Source organism: Lampetra fluviatilis, chromosome 5 (genome assembly GCF_964198595.1).
Source record: "Lampetra fluviatilis chromosome 5, kcLamFluv1.1, whole genome shotgun sequence".
In the NCBI taxonomy this organism is placed as follows: domain Eukaryota; kingdom Metazoa; phylum Chordata; class Hyperoartia; order Petromyzontiformes; family Petromyzontidae; genus Lampetra; species Lampetra fluviatilis.
Window position 1 is genome coordinate 14,446,745 of NC_136279.1, and position 20,829 is coordinate 14,467,573.

General features: G+C 46.6%; 1 protein-coding gene and 2 long non-coding RNA genes across 4 annotated transcripts in view; 1 reads left to right on the forward strand and 2 right to left on the reverse strand.

Moving 5' to 3' along the window:
* Positions 1–7,042, forward strand: part of LOC144932627 (H(+)/Cl(-) exchange transporter 4-like) — a 30,229-nt gene extending 23,187 nt beyond the window's left edge. For both annotated transcript variants that reach the window (XM_078856876.1, XM_078856877.1), the window contains 4 exons: positions 687–952; positions 2,051–2,183; positions 2,707–2,959; positions 4,755–7,042. In XM_078856876.1, coding sequence (XP_078713002.1) covers positions 687–952; positions 2,051–2,183; positions 2,707–2,959; positions 4,755–4,845 — 743 coding nt within the window. In that variant the 3' untranslated portion in view covers positions 4,846–7,042. The remainder of the gene's footprint in view (positions 1–686; positions 953–2,050; positions 2,184–2,706; positions 2,960–4,754) is intronic.
* Positions 7,043–11,125: 4,083 nt separating this feature from the next.
* On the reverse strand, positions 11,126–12,910 carry LOC144932255 (uncharacterized). The gene is made up of 3 exons (XR_013636881.1): positions 12,847–12,910; positions 11,904–11,945; positions 11,126–11,322 (listed from the first exon to the last, which is right to left on the reverse strand). It is a non-coding gene; the product is annotated as an uncharacterized LOC144932255 (long non-coding RNA).
* A 2,916-nt stretch (positions 12,911–15,826) lies between these two features.
* Positions 15,827–18,666, reverse strand: LOC144932256 (uncharacterized). The gene is made up of 3 exons (XR_013636882.1): positions 18,621–18,666; positions 16,663–16,686; positions 15,827–15,883 (listed from the first exon to the last, which is right to left on the reverse strand). It is a non-coding gene; the product is annotated as an uncharacterized LOC144932256 (long non-coding RNA).
* Positions 18,667–20,829: the final 2,163 nt, after the last annotated feature.

A 20,829-nucleotide genomic window follows, 5' to 3' on the forward strand; every position in this document is an offset into this window, starting at 1 on the left:
TGGCATCCTCATTTGCTGCTCCCAACACCCGCATACTTCACCACCGACTAACCCCTACCATCTCTTCTCTGTTCATGGAAGGGACAGGAGGGTTGATTCTGAAATGCGCCTAGGTTAGACTCCCACCCTCCCCTATTTCTTATCCCCCATTTTTTCTGCCCCGTCACACTTTGACAGTCCGTGTGTAATTTGTTTATTATGGATATTTTAATATGTTCTAACCCTTTGAAGGCATGTTGGCCTGTATCGCTCTGTTTAATTCGATCACATCATAATTTAAATAAAACAAAATACATAATCTTCTACCACTATAAATATATTAATTATCATCAGTTTTTTATCATATGCCTCATGATTATTACTCATTATCCGTATTTGTCATCATCGTCGTTTTCATTCATCTTCGATGTATCTGCCATGCACTGTCGTCATCAACAGCAGCAGCTGCAAGATTCACGACTCAAATCTAAACCCAGAATCGTGATGACTCATTGAATCATAGCAATGAATTGTCACATGAATCATCATATCCCTGTTGTGCCCTACATGTGCACATGCACCTTGCGTTATGCGCGCCGTATGCCATGATTGTAACACGTTAGCGTCTTGCTAAGTCAGGTTATCACATGTGACGTACGTGTGCTCGCCCGCGCTACTCATTCCCGCGTCACTCGCCCCCCTGCCAGCGGGTGTGACTCGCATGACGGTGTCGCTGGTGGTGATCGTGTTCGAGCTGACGGGCGGCCTGGAGTACATTGTGCCACTGATGGCGGCCATCATGACGAGCAAGTGGGTGGGCGATGCCTTTGGCCGCGAGGGAATATACGAGGCGCACATTCGCCTCAACGGGTACCCGTTCCTCGAGGCCAAGGAGGAGGTGACGCACACCACGCTAGCGGCCCACGCCATGCACCCGCGTCCCGGTGAGCCGCCGCTCACGCTCCTCACGCAGGTGAGTGTCGCACGCCCTCGGGGTAACCTTGGGCAACCGCTCGACACCGCTCGACACCGCCAGTGTAGGCGTAATGACACGCCAGTTCCGCAGCGAGCAAACATAACCGTATGATATAGCCACAAGAAATCACATGCCACCAGACGATACCCCCACGGGTAACCGCACACACACACACCTTCCAATCAAGCACGACAGCATGCAACTGGCAGCCTACTTCCACGGGCAACCACATGCTGCTGTCATAGGTAACCACATCCTTCTACAAAGAGCAACCACAAGCTACTTACTGCCCTGAGTAACCACATGCTACCACCATAGGAACACATTCTTCTGCTATGAGCAACCACATTCTACTGCCACAGGCAACTACATACTACTGTCACGGGCAGCCACATACTATTGTCATGAGCAACTACATGCTACTACCATGGGCAAACACACGCACCCACAAGCTACAGCCATGGATGGCTACACACATATGCATGCAACTACACATGCAACCACATAATACTGCCGTGGGCAACCACATGCTGCCACTATGGAATATAGAAGCATCATATGTTACTACCATGACCAATCACATGGAACAACATAATGACTGCAACAGACATCTACGTGCAATTGCATATCACCCCTAGCAACCATATTCACACAAGCCACCAAGATGAGAAAATGCATGCAACCACATGCTACTGTCATAAGCAACCACATGAAAACATCAGGCTGCCTCCTCTGGCAACTTTGTGCAACTGCACGAACTACAGCCACAAGTGGCCACAAACAACGAAATGCTGCTCCCCACAGGCAACTGCGCACCATCACTGATTTCTGTAATGGACATCTATATGCATTCACTGGTTGCTTCCACAGACAACCACATGCAGCCAGTGCTACTGTCAAGCACAACTGCTAAAGAAAATCATGTTAGGGAGGTCAAACGTGAAACTATTGCATCTGCATTTTTGCGTGTGTTCGACAAATCCAATTGGGATCTCCGTGTGTTTCTGTGTATCCGCGCATGTCTCCGTGTGTGACTTTGTGTGTGACTTTGTGTGTGACTTTGTGTGTTATCCCCGCGTGTCCCCATGTCTCCAGGAGGATATGACGGTGGGCGAGGTGCGACAGCTTGTCCGTGATTCCACGTGTAACGGCTTCCCGGTGGTGGCGTCGCGCGAGTCTCACCGCCTCATCGGCTTCGCGCTTCGCAGAGACCTCACCCTTGCTCTCGGTGACGCCGCCATCTGCTATCATCCTGCTCCGTCCTCCAAAAAAACACACAGACTCACTCCGAGGAGTGGGGTGGCTCCGTAGGCTCATAATGGCTGTGTTAAACAACTGGGCCAACGTTGCCAGGGGTTGATCGTGGATGATGATGCTGCTGAACATCTCCCACATAAATCAAGCTTCGAGAGGTTTTACTGTATAGGGAAATGTCAATTTAATTTTGTTTGTCCTTGCACTTATTATGATGAATATGACGGCGATGATGATGGTGATGATGGTGACAGTAATTATGTTCATGTCATTTACGATTATGATTTTATTGGTGGTGGTGGTGGTGATGATGATATTTGATGACACTGGTGATGAATGATGATTACAATAATGACGACGCTTACAATAATAATGACAAAGGCAAATATGGTGTATGATCATTATCTACCAGAAATCCCTTCCCTGTTGTGACGACTGAGCGTGTCACTGGTAGTCTCTCCGTAAGTGTCCGCGCATTCGTCTCTCCCCGGCCGCAGAGAACGCGAGCGAGCGGGCCGAGGGCCTCGATGATTCGTCACTCGTGCTCCTCGGGCCTCCGCGGGCGGGCACCGCCCGAGCCTCTGTGACCTCCGAGCCTCTGAGCTGCCCTCTACACGCAGCGCGACCTCTCAAGCTGCGCTCCATTGTGGATGACGCCCCCCTCGCTGTGTCCGACCGGACGCCTATGGACACCGTCGTGGACATGTTCCGCAAGCTCGGCCTGCGCCAGTGTCTCGTCACGCGCAACGGGTGCGCTGGGACGCAACACGCGCATATACACGTTAGCAACGCAGAGTGGGCGTAACGTCTGAAATTTGGCACAAATGTTATCTGGTCTGTGCTTTAAGCAGATGACCAATATTAATCAAAATTAATAGAAACCCATTTGTATGTATTAGTTTCAAATGGATTCAGCTGCAGTGTAAAATATTGTTTTATTCCTAGGTGTAAATTATTTAGTGTTTCAATATTGCCCGGACTGATAGTCTGTGTGTTACACGGCTAAAACCTGCAAAATTCCGTTCGTGACCAGTTGTCGAAGGTTTGTTCATTGCACTATGAATCCAAATTCTTGAATTTGATTCCTGGCCCTGGATTACATCAGTAGCAATATGGTATAATCACCTATCCTGGGCCTCATCGTTGTTGACTCGAATTTAATCGAGTAACTTTGGAGCTGTGCAAATAATAGCACCGGGGCAGACAAAGGTGGGGCCCGGGCATCGTGCTGGCCACACCACGGCTTTGTGTACTGTTCTTTTTTCGTTAGGTACTTGTGTAATAACCGACACAGACGAGGTCAATATAATACGGAAGAGCTTTATTTACACTGGTAACAAAATAAAGAATTAAACTAACAAGAATCAACAGTCTAAATACAGAGATTGAATGCACTGGACTCGCCAAGACTAAGCTACAACTGATATGCACAAAGCCACACAGACGATTTACACTGTTGAACGTATGAGTGAGTACTCAATATGTTTTTGCGGGATTCCTCCTGTGTGACTGCTGCCTCGGACGCTAAGTGACGATTCTTCGGACTGCAGGCCCGACCTTAATTCGCGATGGGCTTTTATCTTTCTCTCTTATCCACAGCTGATCCAAAGGCACCTTTTAATTCCCTCTGTCCGTTGCTTCCAGCAGGTCCCACTTTTTAATCATCACTGTCCGCTGTTCTCTTTAATCTCTGCAATTTATCATTATCCACGAGTCTGCTTCACCATTTCCTGCCTGTCTCTGGCTCCTTAGATCTCTCCCCTGTCACCGGCCATACATGTAATGCGGTGTTTCCTCTCAAACCGCTGAGCAAGGCCGTAGCCCTGTCTCCGGTCACGTGCTGACCCCTAGGTGCCCTCGAATCTGCCCTACACACAGTCCTTTGCTGGACACTCCATGGTTTAAACCTCTCCCCTGATCACTTCCTCTGAACTGCTGACCAAAGCGCCTGGTCTGCTCACATGCTCCCCCCTCCCATCTCATATCCTTTTACTGTCGTGGAGTTAGGGGGTCTTAACACTTGCATGGGTGTTCCAACATTCGATTTGGCTATATAGCAGATATTTTAAATTTGTCTATATGTGCGTGTGTGTTTGTAAATGGGGAGCAGTAGTGTAGTCGTTAGCACACTGCACTATGAACCTGGCGACTCGAGTTATATTCCCGCTCGCAACCAATGACAATGGCGAATGTTTGAACCAATCCTGGGCTTCCCCTAGGTCGGCTCAGCCTTAAATGAGTACTTGGTGTGGTGTGTAAACATCAGTACTGAGGAGACAAATGCCACCGGATGTCGTGCTGGCCCACCAACGTGTGTGCCATCTTGGCCTTCATAGGTACTTGTTAACAGCACTTGCCTCAACAGTCTATTAAAAGCTATACGGGAGATCTTTGGGTTTGTAGACCTATCAGTCTCAGCACAGGGTAGGTTCTGTATCATATTGCGTGTGAACATTAGTTTGTGTGGTAATGTTCTACCTCTGTTTCGTCCTTACCAATTTCTCCCCTTTACATTTCCCTTATTTCTCTGGTGTCTCCCCTCCAGACGGCTGCTCGGAATCATCACAAAGAAGGATGTCCTCAGACACATGGCTCAGTTGGCTAATGAAGACCCCAAATCTATAATGTTTAACTAGCCAAGAAACTGAATAACTCAAGGAGGCTCATGATGGCCACATCCCCAAGCCAGTAATCCAGTAGCATCACCGAGGTCATGGGGACTCGCCCACTCTAGATTAAATTTGGTTGTCAAGTGCAGCGAGTTGTTGGTTTCAACTCGGTCCCCAGTGACTGCACAATGTAAAAACTCATTTGACCTCGCCCAGCTCTGAGGAAATCAATTAATGAAGACAATTATTGGTCGACGTTCATAAAAATCCACATTTTGAAGAGAACGAAAGGACAGAGTCTCGTGTTGGGTAAAGTGGTCTGTTGGTATGACTTCGACTGAGGCAGTTTTGTGATGGTGTGCTGTGGTGACGAGATGCTAAATTCCTTTGCCTGGTATGCAGGAGGTCGTGCGTTTGATCCGGACCCTGATGCCTGCTGTATATTTGGAGTTTGAATGTTTCCGTGATCACGTGGATTTTTTTCCGGGTCCTCTAGTTTGTCCCTCTACGTTTCTAAACATGTGTTTAGAGTATTTGGCTGCTATAAATTTCCAAATGACAAGCCACTTTGTTGAGCCATCATTTTTCGCTAGGTCACTTATCTGGTAAAATAAAAAAAAGTTTAGTGATGTCACCTTCCCAGGTGGTTCCTGAATGAAATGGCGTGTTTTGCTGGAAAACGACAATGCAGACATATTTCCTCATGTCCAGTCCAAGGTGGAGGTAACTGGTGATAGCTCATCAGATTCCTCAAGTCTAAATAAATATTTTTATTCTGCAAAAACGTTTCCAGAAGTCAATAATCAACTGTTCCAAATAATCACCTATCCAGCATTTGACAAGTACTGACTAAACTAGCCCTAACTAATGCTTTCATGTCAAACTTAAACGAGCAATGAGAAATGCTCAACTCCACTGGCTCTGAGCCAGTGGTGGAAATTCCACATTCTCATGACGGGTGCCAGTTTGTCCACAGCATGACCACTGTGGAAGACGCTTTAATGATACCAGAGGGATGATGGATTGAGTCGAGAAGCCAATTATGAATTAAACTCTTCACTTTCCAATCATGAACCAAGTGTTGTAAGCACAGTGCCACATGGGCAGATAAGATGTGCTTCACTAGCATTTCACAACATAAACACAAGTCCTCTAACTGTACGTGCAAACTAATTATCATGCACGCTCACGTTTACACGCTTGCCACTTCGGGGCTCCTTGTCAATAAGATGCTTCACGGCCTTCAGGATCCTTAAGTTATCAGTGACCCACGGAGGCTTCTTGTCAATAAGTTGTACACAACTCGTTTGAGTTTCTTGCGTTAAAATTATTGGTAGGAATTATTAACTAACAGAGCCATTTTCCACAGATGTGAAGATTTGATACCCAATGCTGTCCGCCTGGTAATTTCTACGCTTGAGCGCTGTCACTTCTCGTGGTCAACCAAAGTGTGTCATCTGCTCGGGTGGATGTTAAACGCCCATTGATGTCATTTGCACAAGTTGGGCATTGTGTGTCACCTGTGTTTGATATCAGACTCCAAACATCTGAACATACCTTAATTTGTATGAGAACTCAAATTATAATTATTGCCCTTAATTTAATCTTCTTCACAGGTCTTAGTTTAAACAGAGCAAATGAAACACCTGGCTAGTGTATTCTCACCTGATTAAGTGAAATACACCGGACAGCATTGGACATCAGAAGATGATTTGCTGTATGATTTGCTGTTAAATGTTTTTGTAGACAATTGTGTCCACCGTTCATATAAAGGCAGAGTGATATGAGGCTATTAAGACTTGAACTCAAGCCTTGGGGGCTGCTGTTTCGCGAGGTTCAGAGTGGCCATAGAGCACCAAGAAGGAATCTCCGAGCCCCTCTGGGCTTGGTGTGTCTCTCCGAAGGTTCACAATGGCTATGTATACCACTGAGCCAGAACGTCCTAGACTGGGTTCAAGTATTTGGGGGCTTGGGTTTGTACCTCAAAAGGTTCATAATGGCCATAGAATGCTGAGCCAGTTCAGCCGAGACCGTAGGGTTGAGCGCTGGGATTATGGGTGTCGTTTTTTTTAGGGGCATGCGGGTGGAAGGCTCAAAATCACTGTCTCCTTTTTTCTGCCCTGCTGAAAACCGTAGTTCAACAGAAACTAGAAATATGCGAACTAAATACTGTGTTCGAAATTAACACGTTCATGTGCTATTAAGTTAAACAATAAAAACACAACCCAAATTGAAATGACTCATATGTGCATGTGTTGACTCAAAACTTTCGTGACTGCAGGAATTCATATGCACCTGGTTCTTTCGGTAAAGTCACGTAGATAGAAAAAATGATAACATTAAAATAATAAAAAGAAAGTGAATAAAAAATATCACGACGTTTCGATCGCAACACAAGCGGTCGTCCTGATGACGAAACGTCGTGATATTTTTACTATTTTTTATTCACTTCATTCGTATTTTATTGTTATTATTTTTCTTCTATCTACATGACTTTACCGAAAGAGCCATAGAATCTGTGCATGTGTGTACGAGTTTGTCATTGTTTGGGGAGTCACGATGTAGTTTTTTTAGCGCGTTGAACTGCAAACGCAGCGGCCAGAGTTAAATGCCCAGCCATTCGCTGACATCAGTGGCCTAGATAGCCTCAGCGTTAAATGAGTACATGGTGTGGTTTGTAAACGTTAGCACTGGGGATACAAAGGCGGCCGGGCATGGTGCCGGCCTTGATAGTTGCTGTTTACAGTCCTTGCCCCCAACAGTTTGTTAAAGTCTCGAAAGGGTATCTTTGTCTTTGAATAATTGGACGATAATCCACGTGTTCGGTGAGTGGCTGGCTGATGTGCCCTCTTGTTGAGGATCAGCGCAGAGCGACCCAGAGCTTGAACTGTGGAGGATGGTTGGCCGCACGTGAATTGCAAAATTCGGAGTGAGTCTAATTTTAATGCGAAACCGGCCGTCATTCCACCAAAAATGGCTAAATCTGACTGTAGCAGCCCTTGCGAGACGCTCCTCCCCCGTCTTCCTCCTGTGTTGTGTGAGGTGTAGTTTGGTCGTCGGAGGGTCGGGGAGATTGGCAGGAGATGTGAGGAGCCCCGAGAAAGAGAGAGGGAGAGAGAGAGAGACGGGCGCGTCTGGCAGCATGGCACGGCCATGTGGGCGACCCAGTTGTGGTCGCCCTCAAATTCACAGTGACACGAGGGTGGAACATGAGGCAGGTGCCTCATCGTCCACCCTCCTTGCGTGCTGCTGCTGGTGCCTCGGGGCGACGCGGTGCGCTTGGGAAGCTCGACGCTGAGCTGCGGGATGGCGAGAGAGAGAGAGGCGCGCACTTGAGCTGGCAGCCTGATGCCACGTGGAAGCTCGTGGGCTACCTGAGCCCGGAGGGAGATCATCATAAGCGAAGAAGTGTAGAGATGTTAAGTCATATTAAGGGGCAATGATGCTTTCATATATTTTTGGGAGACAGAAACACGGACACGGGAACAGGTTTACAAAAAAAATGTGCACACGAGCCATTAGTCGAGGCCATATCCACGAAATACGTTTGCAAATGTTAACTGCGAGTTTAGGGCAGATTTTACATTGGTGATAATTCAGGTAAATTGGTGAACTGGTGAGTAGGCCTCGGCAAGGTAAGGTAATTTACCCATTTTACCGGGTGAAAGGGTAAAGGTAAAGGTGTCGACATGCCAAGGGGTAAGGGTAAAAGGTAGGGTAAAGGTATGCTTTTTACCTTATACCTTACCTGCTAAGGGTAAAAGGTAGGGTAGAGTGATTGTATTGTGGTAAGGTAAAAGAAAGGGTAAAGGTAGGCTCGTTGTTTTTACACTTTTACCTTACCTTGCCGAGGCCTACTGGTGAGGGTGTTTGTCAAATTTCAACAGGTGCGCCTTGGTAAGGTCATTTCTGAGGATGTTAATTTTAAAGCGACATTCATGGCTCATTGTGTGTGATCATATTTTATATTTCAGGTTTGATGCAGAGACAGGCAAAGGAGAAACGTAATTCACAGGTTGTGTCGGAGTCCTTAAAGCAGAGAGAGAGAGAGTCCTGGAGTTCAGTTTGCAGATAGATTGGTTGACACAAGAAGCGTGTCAACAGGTTTACAGGGTGACAGGTGGTAGAGGTTTGATACGGGAAGTGTATCAACAGCTTTCAGTGGTTACAGGCGGAGTGGTATTTAGGCCACTCCCGATCATATGGGTTGGTGGTCGTTCCCTGCCTCCGCCGTATGGGACTGTCCATAAATGACGTCACGCACCTAGGGAGGGGGGGGTCAGACATTTGTGACGATGTGTGACGAGGGGGGGGGGTTGAGAAATGTGACGTCACATCAAAATGCGCAACTTTAAATAAATATAAACACGGTCTACTTGATTGAATAGACTTTTTAATACGTGTTTTCTCCTACAACATCAGAGTGCAGCGCCACATTAAATACGCACTACAATGACAATAGTTCAAAGCGATTTGAATCATGTTTTATTTTATTTGGGCGGGGGGGGGCAGAGCTTTGTGACGTTATATTTGAGGGGGGGTCTGACTTTTTGTGACGCCGTGTGATGAATGAGGGGGGGGGGGCAAAAATCGTCCCAAATCGCGTGACGTCATTTATGGACGGCCCCCATGCTTTCAAGGAGGGAGAGAGTTCGTTGTTGATTAACCTCCCAGGCTTCCACATTTCTGCAACCGGTGACTGTGGGTGTTTGACGTCCACAGTGCCGCCGAGTACAGGGACTGCGAGTCTCCCAGGCGTTCACCCTGCTGCAAGTTGTGACGGTCGTCTCTTCACTGCATCAGAGCCCAGGGGACTGAGGCTGCAAGTTGCTCCTGGATCACAGCTCATGGGTCTGAGGCTGCAGCTGCTCCTGGATCACAGCTCAGGGTTTGAGGCTACAGCTGCTCCTGCATCACAACTCAGGGTTTGAGGCTGCAGCTGCTCCTGCATCACAGCTCATGGGTCTGATGCTGCAAACTGCTTCTGAATCAGATATCAGGGATCTGAGGCTGCAAGCTTCGCTGGCACGAGGCCCGAAGAAGTTTCCAGAGTCAAGACTCCATTGCGCGGCTGGGTGACTTCCGGCGGGAGATGCGAGTTGGTTGATTGTTTTGTGATTGTGTAGTTGTGTTCAATATTAAAGTGGATTTCGTGCAAGTTGGTGATTCGCCTTCGGCCGAGCTGCGCTGAGGAGTGGCTGTGTGCTGGGAACTCGGGTGCGCTGGACTGCTTTAAGAGCTCCTGTAGGACCCTGACGGAACTGACCCAACCCTCACTGACCCTTTGTGTATGTGAGACATTGTGTGTATGAGAGACATTGTGTGTATGTGTGTGGTGGGGAGGTTAGCGCGCTGCGCTATGAACCTGGCGACCCAGGTTCGATTCCCGCTCACGGCCAACACCAGTGACGATGATCTGAACCGGTCCTGGGCCTCCCCTATGTCGACTCAGCCTGAAATGAGTACCTGGTGCGGTGTGTAAACATCGCCACTGGGGAGACAAAGGCGGTCGGGCGTGGTGCTGGCCACCCACCTCGTGTACCGTTCCGGTCTTCATAGGTGCTCGTTGACAGCACTTGCCCCTTCAGTCTGTTAAGACTATACGGGGGATCTTTGTATGTATATGGGGAGCGGAAGTGTTGCAGTTTGCGCACTGAAATCATCTCCAACTCGCATTCAACACCAGTGACAATAATCTGAACCGGTCGTGAGCTTCCTTGACATCGACTCAGCCTCAAATGAGTACCTGGTGTTGTGTGTTAACATCGCTACGAGGGAGACAAAAGCGGCCGGGCATGTTGCTGTCCACCTACTCCCATTTGTGCCGTACCAGCCTTGATGTGGTGCTACTTGCTAAAAGCACTTGCCCCAACAGTCTGTTAAGGCTACACGGGGAATCTTTGTCTTTTGTGTGACCTCTGAGTCACTCGGCCAACCCTACACATAGCCCTGACCCTAGCCCAGGCCAAGCGCTCTGGGCTGCACCGTGAAGGCATTGAGAGTGAATTCCCACAGTGAATAACTCAGCGCAAGTCAGGCCGTGGATTCGGCACCTTTATTGTAATGTTGCGTCATCCCGAGAGCACTGCGGACAGCGAGCGCAGGTTCAACACTTTATACATCATGCGAGTTTGAGTTAAAGTCAAGGGTGGGGTAACGGTTAATGCAAGGGCCATTATTGGCTCACGCATTGGGCTTAGGTGTTTCATTTAGAGTCCATTCTTAGGTGAATGTTCGGAGTCGAGTAGAAGCAAGGGGCTACATTCAGGGTTCTTGCTATAAGTTCACATTAATATAAGAGATAATATTCGTGTTATTGTTTCAGTTAAGCTTCTGTTTAGAATTAAGTACAGTATTATGGTTAGACTTAGGTATTAGCATTAGGGACAGGGTTAAGTATCCGGGTTAGAGTTATTGGTAATGGTTGCAAAATAAGGGTAGGATCACAGTTAGGAATTAGGATTATGGGTCAGAACTTTGTGATGATGAAGGTCTTGTAGCAGCCTGAAACAGAAAAATAGATGATAATAGACAATATAAACAGCATCCATATAATAATTACCACCACCCATCCATCTGCCAGACCTTTGCCTAATGTTAGACATCCCACAGTTTTCCAGCATTGGTTCGGGTGGGCCTGACGCTCTATGTCAGTAAGGCTTGTATTGAACCAATGATGCTGAAATTATGCACTTCCAGAAGGCCTTGCAGTTGATGGAAAGTGTGAAAAATACTGTAATTTTTTAAGTGAAGGGAGAGATATATGAAAATGCATTTCCTGTGTATTTATGTTAACATTCTCCACATCGATGCTAAGGATGTTTGTGCATTGTATAGAAATTATATTTGTGGTTGCTGTTCAGAGACTCTGTGTACTGGATACTTGCTCTGGCACACAAATACAAGTGTCATGTTTCTGCCCTGATCTCTGCATCGGCTTTAAACAGGCCTTTGACAACATCTGGCTTTATTGCGAGTATTGAGAATTTTGGGCATTCCTGATAAATTAAGCTGATAGAAAACAACCATCACAAATGATTTATAGACAAATCAATAATTAATCATTACGTGCACTTTATTTTTACCTGTCAGGGGTATTCTGTAGAAACGAGTCGGCCATTATGTGCCTGAAAAAAATCACCGTGCATATTAGTACTGTTTTATAACCATTGCATTTATGTTTACGATCACGAGTGCATTGTCAATCCACTTCTTGATGTAGGTCTCCCAATGCTGTCCCACACAGTCCTATCCACCCCATAATCCATATCGTGAGCTGATTTCATCGCTTGAGCTCCCCAGGTGGTCGTCCTCTCACGTATTTTTCTCTCCGTTTCTATTTCCATTGCCAGTCTCGTGCCTCCTCTGTCATCCTCTCTCGCCACAAAGTGTCCCTTCTAGCCACGAAATGTCCCTTTTCAAGTCATTAAGTGTCCTGCCGAATCACTATTTCGTTTCCTTGACAGCTAATGTACCATTTCTGACATTTCATTGTTGCCTGATCCACTTGCTCCTCTTTTTGTCTCGGTGTAATTCCCAAGCATGCACCTCTATCTGTGCTTCTCTTTACACTTTTTCTAATTTGTTCCTTTTTTGTCGGCAGTGTCGCAGTGATGCGCATGTCATGGGTGGCGACATGGACTGATTACAAACACTGTGATAATGCACACTGGTGTGTCACTTTTCATGATCAAATTAACATTTCCAAAAGCACTCCATTCTGCTCTTGTTTTCACATTATTGAATAATCTGATGCAGAAATGCCTTCTATAATTGCCCTGGGCATATGTATCTTTGTTTTCAAGTTGTGTCCTTCCAACAATTACTCTATTTTGATGAGCAAGCTTGCGAATTAAAAGCACTTATAAATGTAGAAAGTATTACACGTATTAATCTAGTACATACATTTCAAAATGAGCAATTAAAATGAAAACATTATGAAGTAAATAAATAAATACACTGGTAAATTCAGCTCAAGTTACAAATAGTCGAATGCACACAATGGCAGCCAGGTGCGGGAGCCCACACCTTGTGATGCGGCGCTTTGAAGCCAAGAGTTTGAGGATTACATCGGGTTTCGTGACATTCCCACACCCACTGCGCTGTAAGATGAACAGGAGATAGCAGTAGAACAAATAGGTTTGTGGGCCCATATGTGCGTACATTTCAGTGATAACCCCCCCCCCCCCGTATCTGTGGATATTCCTTAGGCGCTGCTGTTTCCTCGAAAATGCAAAAAACTAATTAAATAGAAATGGTTAAACATCCAAAAGCCACTTCCTTTTGGATTAAAGAGCCCTCAGCTCAATTATTTTCCTGAATAGGAGGACTACTGCTGTTGAATGCCCATAAAGTGGTACTTATTTGTTGACCCTTGCAGGGTTGTGGGTTGTGTCGACCCCCAACAATCTTCCAATTGTGTGGCGCTGAGGGCGCGATGGGTTTCTTTTTAATTCATGTTGCTGTGTGTCCCTGTGCTGTTTCAGTTTCGGTTTAAGGTGCACTGATGCCGACTTTATTGAGGGCGATGATGGCACGTAAAATAAAGATTGATTGATTGAAGTGCTCAAAACACGACGCCACCTGATCTGATTACATATTGTACACGTATGCACTTCGCTGTCACCGTCTGGAATGCTCTTCCTTCTCATATTAGGAAGCCAATGGAGCTCTTTTTGTGTTTAGTTTGTCGTCCTTCCCCCAACCTCCAATTAGAACAGTTGCGGCTACGTACAGCGTGAAAGGAGTTCAACATACAAGCAGTTCTCAACTTACGATCACCTGACTTATGAACAACCCGCACTTCGGAACCCGCTTCCATGAAATATTTATATTTAAATTTGACTTAAAACGCGCACTAGCACTTGCAAATTGAACCGCGGAATTATTTAGTTCAGCAGAGCGATTATCCACGAGATGTAATGAATGAGCCTCGTGCAGAGAGAGTGAGTGTGTGCGTGTGGGGAGCGGTAGCACAGCGGCGAGCGTGCTGCGCGACGAACCCGATTCCCGCTCATGGCCCAACACCAATTAAGATAATCTGAACCGGTAATGAGCCTCCCCTAGGTAGACTCAGCCTCAAATAAGTACCTCGTGCGGTGCTGGCCACACACCCACTCGTCATAGGTTCTCGCTAACCGCACTTGCCCCAACTGTCTTTTAAGGCTATACGGGGGATATTTGTCTTTGTGTATGGTGCGCGTGTGTGTGCGCACATGCCTTTCGTTTTTGACAAGTAATATTTTGCCGCATCTACGCCCGTTTGATCTTGTACACTAATTTTTGTGTCGGGTGAAGAGAGACATCCAATTAAGTGCACACTGTACCTGTATTCTCCGCAAGTGCTGCTGGTACAGTTTGGGAACCAGATTCAGCAGCGGATGAATGACCCCTGACTGAGCAGAATGTAACAAATAACAAGCAAAACATTGTTATTATTTTAACGACAATTATTTTATTCAAGAAATCCTCAAAAGCCATGAGACTCTTTCAGGAGAGTCCTGCGTTGGGCATTTTGGCCAAATCCATTGAAGAGTGATTATATGGTGCATGTGGGAGGAAACCAGAGCAGCATACAAGGGAATTACTCTCAAACGCTCTGCACAGATGGATTCAATAATCTATTGTCCTGCGATCTGTTGGCTACTGACATTAGGATCAACATTTTTAAAAATCGAAAATTACCCGTAAATTACTCATTTGGAATTACACATATCAATCATCCCACTACTAGCAGACTAATGCCCCAAATTAGACTGTCCTGGTCTATTGCACATAAATACAACTTGTCAATTTGGTTTAATGCAAATATCGCCAAAAAACAACGACAGTTCTTACCTTGTGGTTACACGTGTGTCCTGGGCTAACGCACGTTTGCAGCATCATTAATGAGGACAATTTTTACTTAAAAAATCAAGTCTAGGCACTCGGTCATAACGCTATAGGGAGGCTCATGCCTTGACATTGCATTTATACGAGTGAGAATGGAATCATAATTATGTTAATTTAATGCTATGAGGGCACATTTTACCGTAACTTTAAAGTATTTTGTTTTTATTTATGAAGCTTCAAACAGCCAGGAAACACATCCTGGGTGCGGAGCTCCAAGAGCTGATGAGTTTTTTTTTTACATTTAACCAAACCTCTTTCATCTAACACCTAAATTAGGGGTCGAACCACGCACAATTCCTCCAGGATTGAATGACAAAGTATGAGAATCTAGGATTGATGTCATATTTTAACTAAGCTACAGTCACTAAGATTTTATGGCGCTAAGGAGACAAAGTAGATTGTACTTATGGAATTTGGGCTACACTTACACGCTGACCAGACACACAAGTTAACCCTCTACATGCGAGCCAGCCGTAAACTGGGGTGTTGTACCCATTCATATTTCTGGATGGACAGAAGCAAGGTGGATGTCAGAAACTTGCTCATTGTTTCAACTGTCTCGCAGGGAGGTTGAACTATCGACCTCTGAATTTCAAGTCAAGTGTGGCGACCCTTACACCACGGCAGCATCCCTGTCATTAAAATGGAAGTGTAATGTTATTGAAAATTACGGTATGGTTAGTGATTATAATGGTAATATTATCACGTAGATAGGTTATTTTCGGTAAAGTCACGTAGATAGGTTCTTTGGAAGAGGTGTGAGAACTCACAAGTTACCCCTCAACATGCGAGGTGCTTTGAACCTATCTACGTGACTTTACCGAAAGACCCAAAGAATATGAATTCCTGTAGTCACAAAAGCTTTAAGTCAAGATTTATAATGGTAATGTTATAACACGATACTGATAATGCTGACGATGATAACGCTGAGAGGAATATAATGATTATCGTGGTAATGTCATGTTATTGATAATGGTGCTAAACGGCAATGTACCTATGATGGTGAGGATTGACGGTGTTTAAACGTGCATGCAATGGTGCTAACGTCATGTCACTAATAATGTAACGCGTGGATGATGATGTATGTGATAATGTTAGGTTGAATGTATTCTCTTACCGGTCCCATGTTGGGCGTATGCGCTGTGTTGTGAATTTGAGAATAATGAAAGAGGAACTGTTTGGATACACACATGCATACACGTGTAAATAAAGATGCCGACATGCATGACCACATTGAAGTACGATTCCAGTAAAATCTTTCAAAGCCGAACGTCAAGCTTTGCCAGAGAGGCTTCCCGAAATGTTTGCGGAAATATGAAATATGGTAAACCTCTCGAACTGGAACACGTTTTGCCTATTAATTCCGTACAATTAAACCCCAACCACGAGAGAGGGAGCAGGGTTACTACGAGCAGAGCCACGTGGTAACCTGAGGCCACACGGGTTTACCACGTCAACCATCCGGTTATCCAGAATATTCACTGATAGGCCAGTGGGGGGGACAAGATTACCTTTTATAAACCACGAAAAATAATGCAAATGAGACAGTAAAACTTGTAAAAAAATGGCTTTGCATCGAATCCCTTGTCTGACGATAACTTGTTACAAGCCTCCCAGAAAACACGCCTCCCAGAAAACACGCAACTGTGGGGTAACGTTGGCATGTGATTGAAATCGTTGTGCCAACGTTCCACGTTTACTGGGCTGGCGCTGTGGGTTGGTTCCTAATAGATTAAGTGAAGAACGCTCGTGCAGTGCTGCGTTTGTGTTGCGTTAAGTCTTGGGTTAACTCCTGCTACGAGTACTCTGTTTACTTAACTAGGAGTTGGGTCAGGTCGTAAGTGGTGTATCAAGTCTAGGAAGGGTGCGTGGCGTGGGTAGAAGCGTGGGGTGTGGGTTCCTGTCAGCACTCGTGTGGCGTGCGTGTGTAACGCCGCGTACGGACGGACTCACTCGTTTATCTTCAACTTTCGGTTTCTGGTTTCAGACACAAACATTGAATGAAAAGTGAGAAGCGCAGCCTGATATTATACGAACAGCTGCATCTGTAAATGTATGGGCTCGTCTCCTGAACAGATCCCCATGCAACGCTGGGGCAACGTTGAACCAACCATTGTTGCATATTAACTGGGGAATATGCGCTCGCAACAGAAGCTCGAATGCCCGCACGCTCTGTCACATACGTGTCCCCGTCCCCACACTGGGTTTCAAGCAGATGTGGCAGAAGAGCATTACTCCGCTTGCACGAATTCGAAATGCAATCAATCGTGTGATCAATTCCACGGGAACGGATTTTCCGAATGGGGCACGCAATCTGATCACCAACAGATCTAACACAATCGCCACGTGGGCTTCCCGTGGTCCCTGATAACTTCTCTTCCACGGCGCCCAGCGCAACTCAGAAGGCGCGGGTTGTTTTGCTTTTCCACTGCGGAAGCTGAGACGTGCCGCTCTGACAGTTACATGCAGTGTGTGGCTTTGATATTTCAAAAACAAATCGACGAGACGTGTAACGCGGAGTTTCGAGTTGTAAGATCACAGATATACAAGACAAAGATTCCCCATATAGCCTAAACAGACTTTAGGGGCAAGTGCTGTTCGCGAGGAGCTATGAAAACCGGCACGGTACACGAGGGGGTGGGTGGCCAGCACCACGCCCGGGTGCCTTTGTCTCTATAGTGGCGACGTTAACGCACCGCAACATGTAATAATTTGAAGCCGTGATCGGAAATTGAACTCGGGCCGCCGGATTCGAAGCTCAGCGCGATAACCACTGCGCCACCGCTCCCCAACAACAAAGATCCCCCGTACAGCCTTGACATACTGTTGGGGCAGTTGCTGTTAGCGAGCACTCGCACACTCACAAGCACTTCTTCAGCGTCCCAAGCCTGCTTTCTCTCCTTGGACCCGCTCCGATTTACTGATCGCCAGTGTTGATATTTTTCACTTTGGCTTTACTCGGCCTCAAGCCGGATGTAGATGTCTTTATTTAATGTAAGGCAAGTGCCTAACGTGTTGGTTTCAGCTAGGCACGGCAAATTACCAGTGTACAACCATCCATACACGTGGCCAGAGGAGATATAATATCCCGCAAAGCAGGACGCATGGTGCCAAAGAGATCATTGCCATAGATGCGTCCAATGCGCCTGCCTGCTATAGGCAGTGCAACCATTCCATTCTCTTTCTTTTTTATCGCAGTTTGTTTCAACAATGTTGGATTGCTTCGCTATTGTGCAAACAACGGTCACTAGCAGCTGCAGAGGTCACGTAAACTTAAAACATGCTAGAAATCAGTAAACATCGATTCTTACACACGCAATGCGATGCATGCTATAATGAGCTAATTAATCGATGCATCGTTATGCTCCCTACGACTGCAAGCATTGTCTTGTAATTCTGTTACCCAGGAATATTCCTACACGGTCCACACAAAAAAAAACAATCACACTTTTACACATGCACACACACAAAGATCCCCCCCCCCACAGACTTTTGGGATAAGAGCTGTTCGCAAGCACTTATTCAGGCAGGGACGTCACACGAAGGAGTGTGGATTGCCAGCAGCACGCTCGACCGCCTTTGTCTCCCCTAGTGACGATGTTTGCACACTGCACCAGCGACTCATTCAATGCCGAGCCGACCTAGTGGAGGCCCCATGGTCGTTTACGATATTCGTCACCGGTGTGAGCCATGAGCGGCAATGTAACGCGAGTCGCCAAGTCTGTAGCGCATCACCACGCGTGTTTCCTTAACACACACACAAAGACAAAGATCCCCCGTATAGCCTTTGCCAGATTGTTTGGCAAGTATGAATAATTCACACGTACAAAAAAAACCCCTTTCACAAATGCACACGCGCAGTACACACAGATGCATATACACGCACACACAAAGACCGCATGCTTACTCACCATAATGTTGTTGCCGAATTCTGTACAGGGCCGATGTATGTAGCCTCCTGTTAACGCCAAGAGAAATACATCAATGACTTGTCCCACACAGACACGCAAAACAGATAAATGTCACGTCAATCACGAATAGGGTAATGCACACGCTGCAACACACACACACAAACATGTCGAGCGCTCACACAAAGAATCCTCCCCCCCGTACAGATTATAACAAACTGTTAACGATAACCGATGAGGGTCGGTATGGCACACGAGGGGGTGGGTCGCCAACAACACCTCTCCCCAGTTCTAATGTTCACACAAGCACCAGATACTAATTTAAAACGAAGTCGACCTAGGGGAGGTCCAGGTATTTGCCACCAATGATGGCCGTTAGCGGGAATGTAACTCTCGTCGCCGGGTTTGTAGCGCCAAACGCTAACCACTGCACCACCGCTCCCCACACATAAGACATAGGCACACGCACACGTGTTCATACGTACGGACAAAAATTCGCACACTACCAACCACTGTCAACCACTGCCCACTGGCTTTGTCGGGATTGGAAGCGCATTGAGGGAACGACCACTGCCACGCGCGTATTTCGTAAAAAAACATCATCCTGGTTATTTCACTTGTCAACTCTGTAAATGACGAGAAAGCGCACATTCATTACCGACACACACAGAATTCCCACAGTTCACACGGCGCGTATAATGATTTAACAGTCAATCAATGGACGTTACCTTTGCAGAAGCTTATGAACAGCATAATCACCACTATGCTACAGACTGCAGCCTTCATAGCTAAAGGCAACTTCTACAATAGGCTACCGTAAGCACAAAAACACCCCAAAAAAGTCAAATATTTTTGTCAGCTTCTCAAAAAGCTACAACAATTAACAAAAAAAATTCCCAAAGGGGAAAACGCCCAACAGATGTTGTGCTGGTGCTGGTTAAATCAGAGACAGCCTGAGACAGCTGCTTCAGCAAATGCCGCGTTATCTCTGCAGCCGAGTTCTCATAGAAGTTGAGAACGAGACGAGGCTCGCCACCTCTGCTTGGTCAGTCTGCGATGTCAGAGCCTGGAGTCGAACTCGCCCGTCTCACGTCGGCTTTGCGTCTTTATAGCGAACGGCGCCGACGTCACGACGCCGACGAGCCAAACAGGCGTCGTCGCGATCTGGTAAACGCGCGTGCGTGCGTGCGTGCGCGCGCGTGAAATGAATCAGTGTTTATATGTGCGTGTAAACAATTTCATTGGCCGGGACATAGGTGAATATGCGTGAGTATCCACTGTTAACACCGCCGTTGTTATTACCATCATCATCAATCACGTTCTCTTTACTGCTGGAAGAACGCACGTGCGCGTGTGTGAAATTAATAATTGTTCGTGTGTGTGTGTAACAATTTCATTGGCCGGGATATAGGTGAATATGTGAGTATCACTGGCAACGCCGCCGTTGTTATTATCATCATCATCAGCCACGTTCTCTCCACTGTTGGAAGAAGACTCGTCCACACCCTCTCACCCTCTCTCACGGTTTCGACTATTTCATGCCATGAACTGCCCTCATTCACATCGCTCCATCTCACACACGAGACAAACACCCCCCCCCCCCACTTTAGGCTCAACAGACGTTTGGCGCATGTAGTGTTTGCGAGCACCTATGAAGGCCGGTAGGGCTCGCGAGGGGGTGGGTGGCCAACGCCACCCTCGCCCGCCTTTGTCTCCCCAGTGGCGATGTTTACGCACCGCACCAGGTACGCATTTGAGACTGAGTCAATCTAGTGGAAGCCCAGGACCCGTTCAGATAATCGTCATTAGTGTTAGCCGTGAGCGGAAATCGAACTCGGGTCGTCGGCTTTGAATCGCAGTGCGCTAACCACCACACTACCGCTCCCCACACTCATATGTTGTATACACACACACACGGGTTAAACACATCCGTAGCTATTTCACTAAAAGTGAGTTGGGAGAAAGGAGAGGGGGCCCATAGTCGCATTTTGCATAGCACCCCCGTTGAAAGAGGTAATTGCGCCCCTGTCCGTACTTTTGTATTTTTCGTCGCTACGGATTATGCGAGTCTCACATTACAGCGATAACCGCACGCGACCTGGGCTCACTCTCCTGACAGACTCGTGTTGCTGTCAGTCACGGGTCGCTAATGAGACGGTTCATTGCGTGTCTATGTTTGGAGACCTATGGCGAAATTATGCTTCAGAAGCTT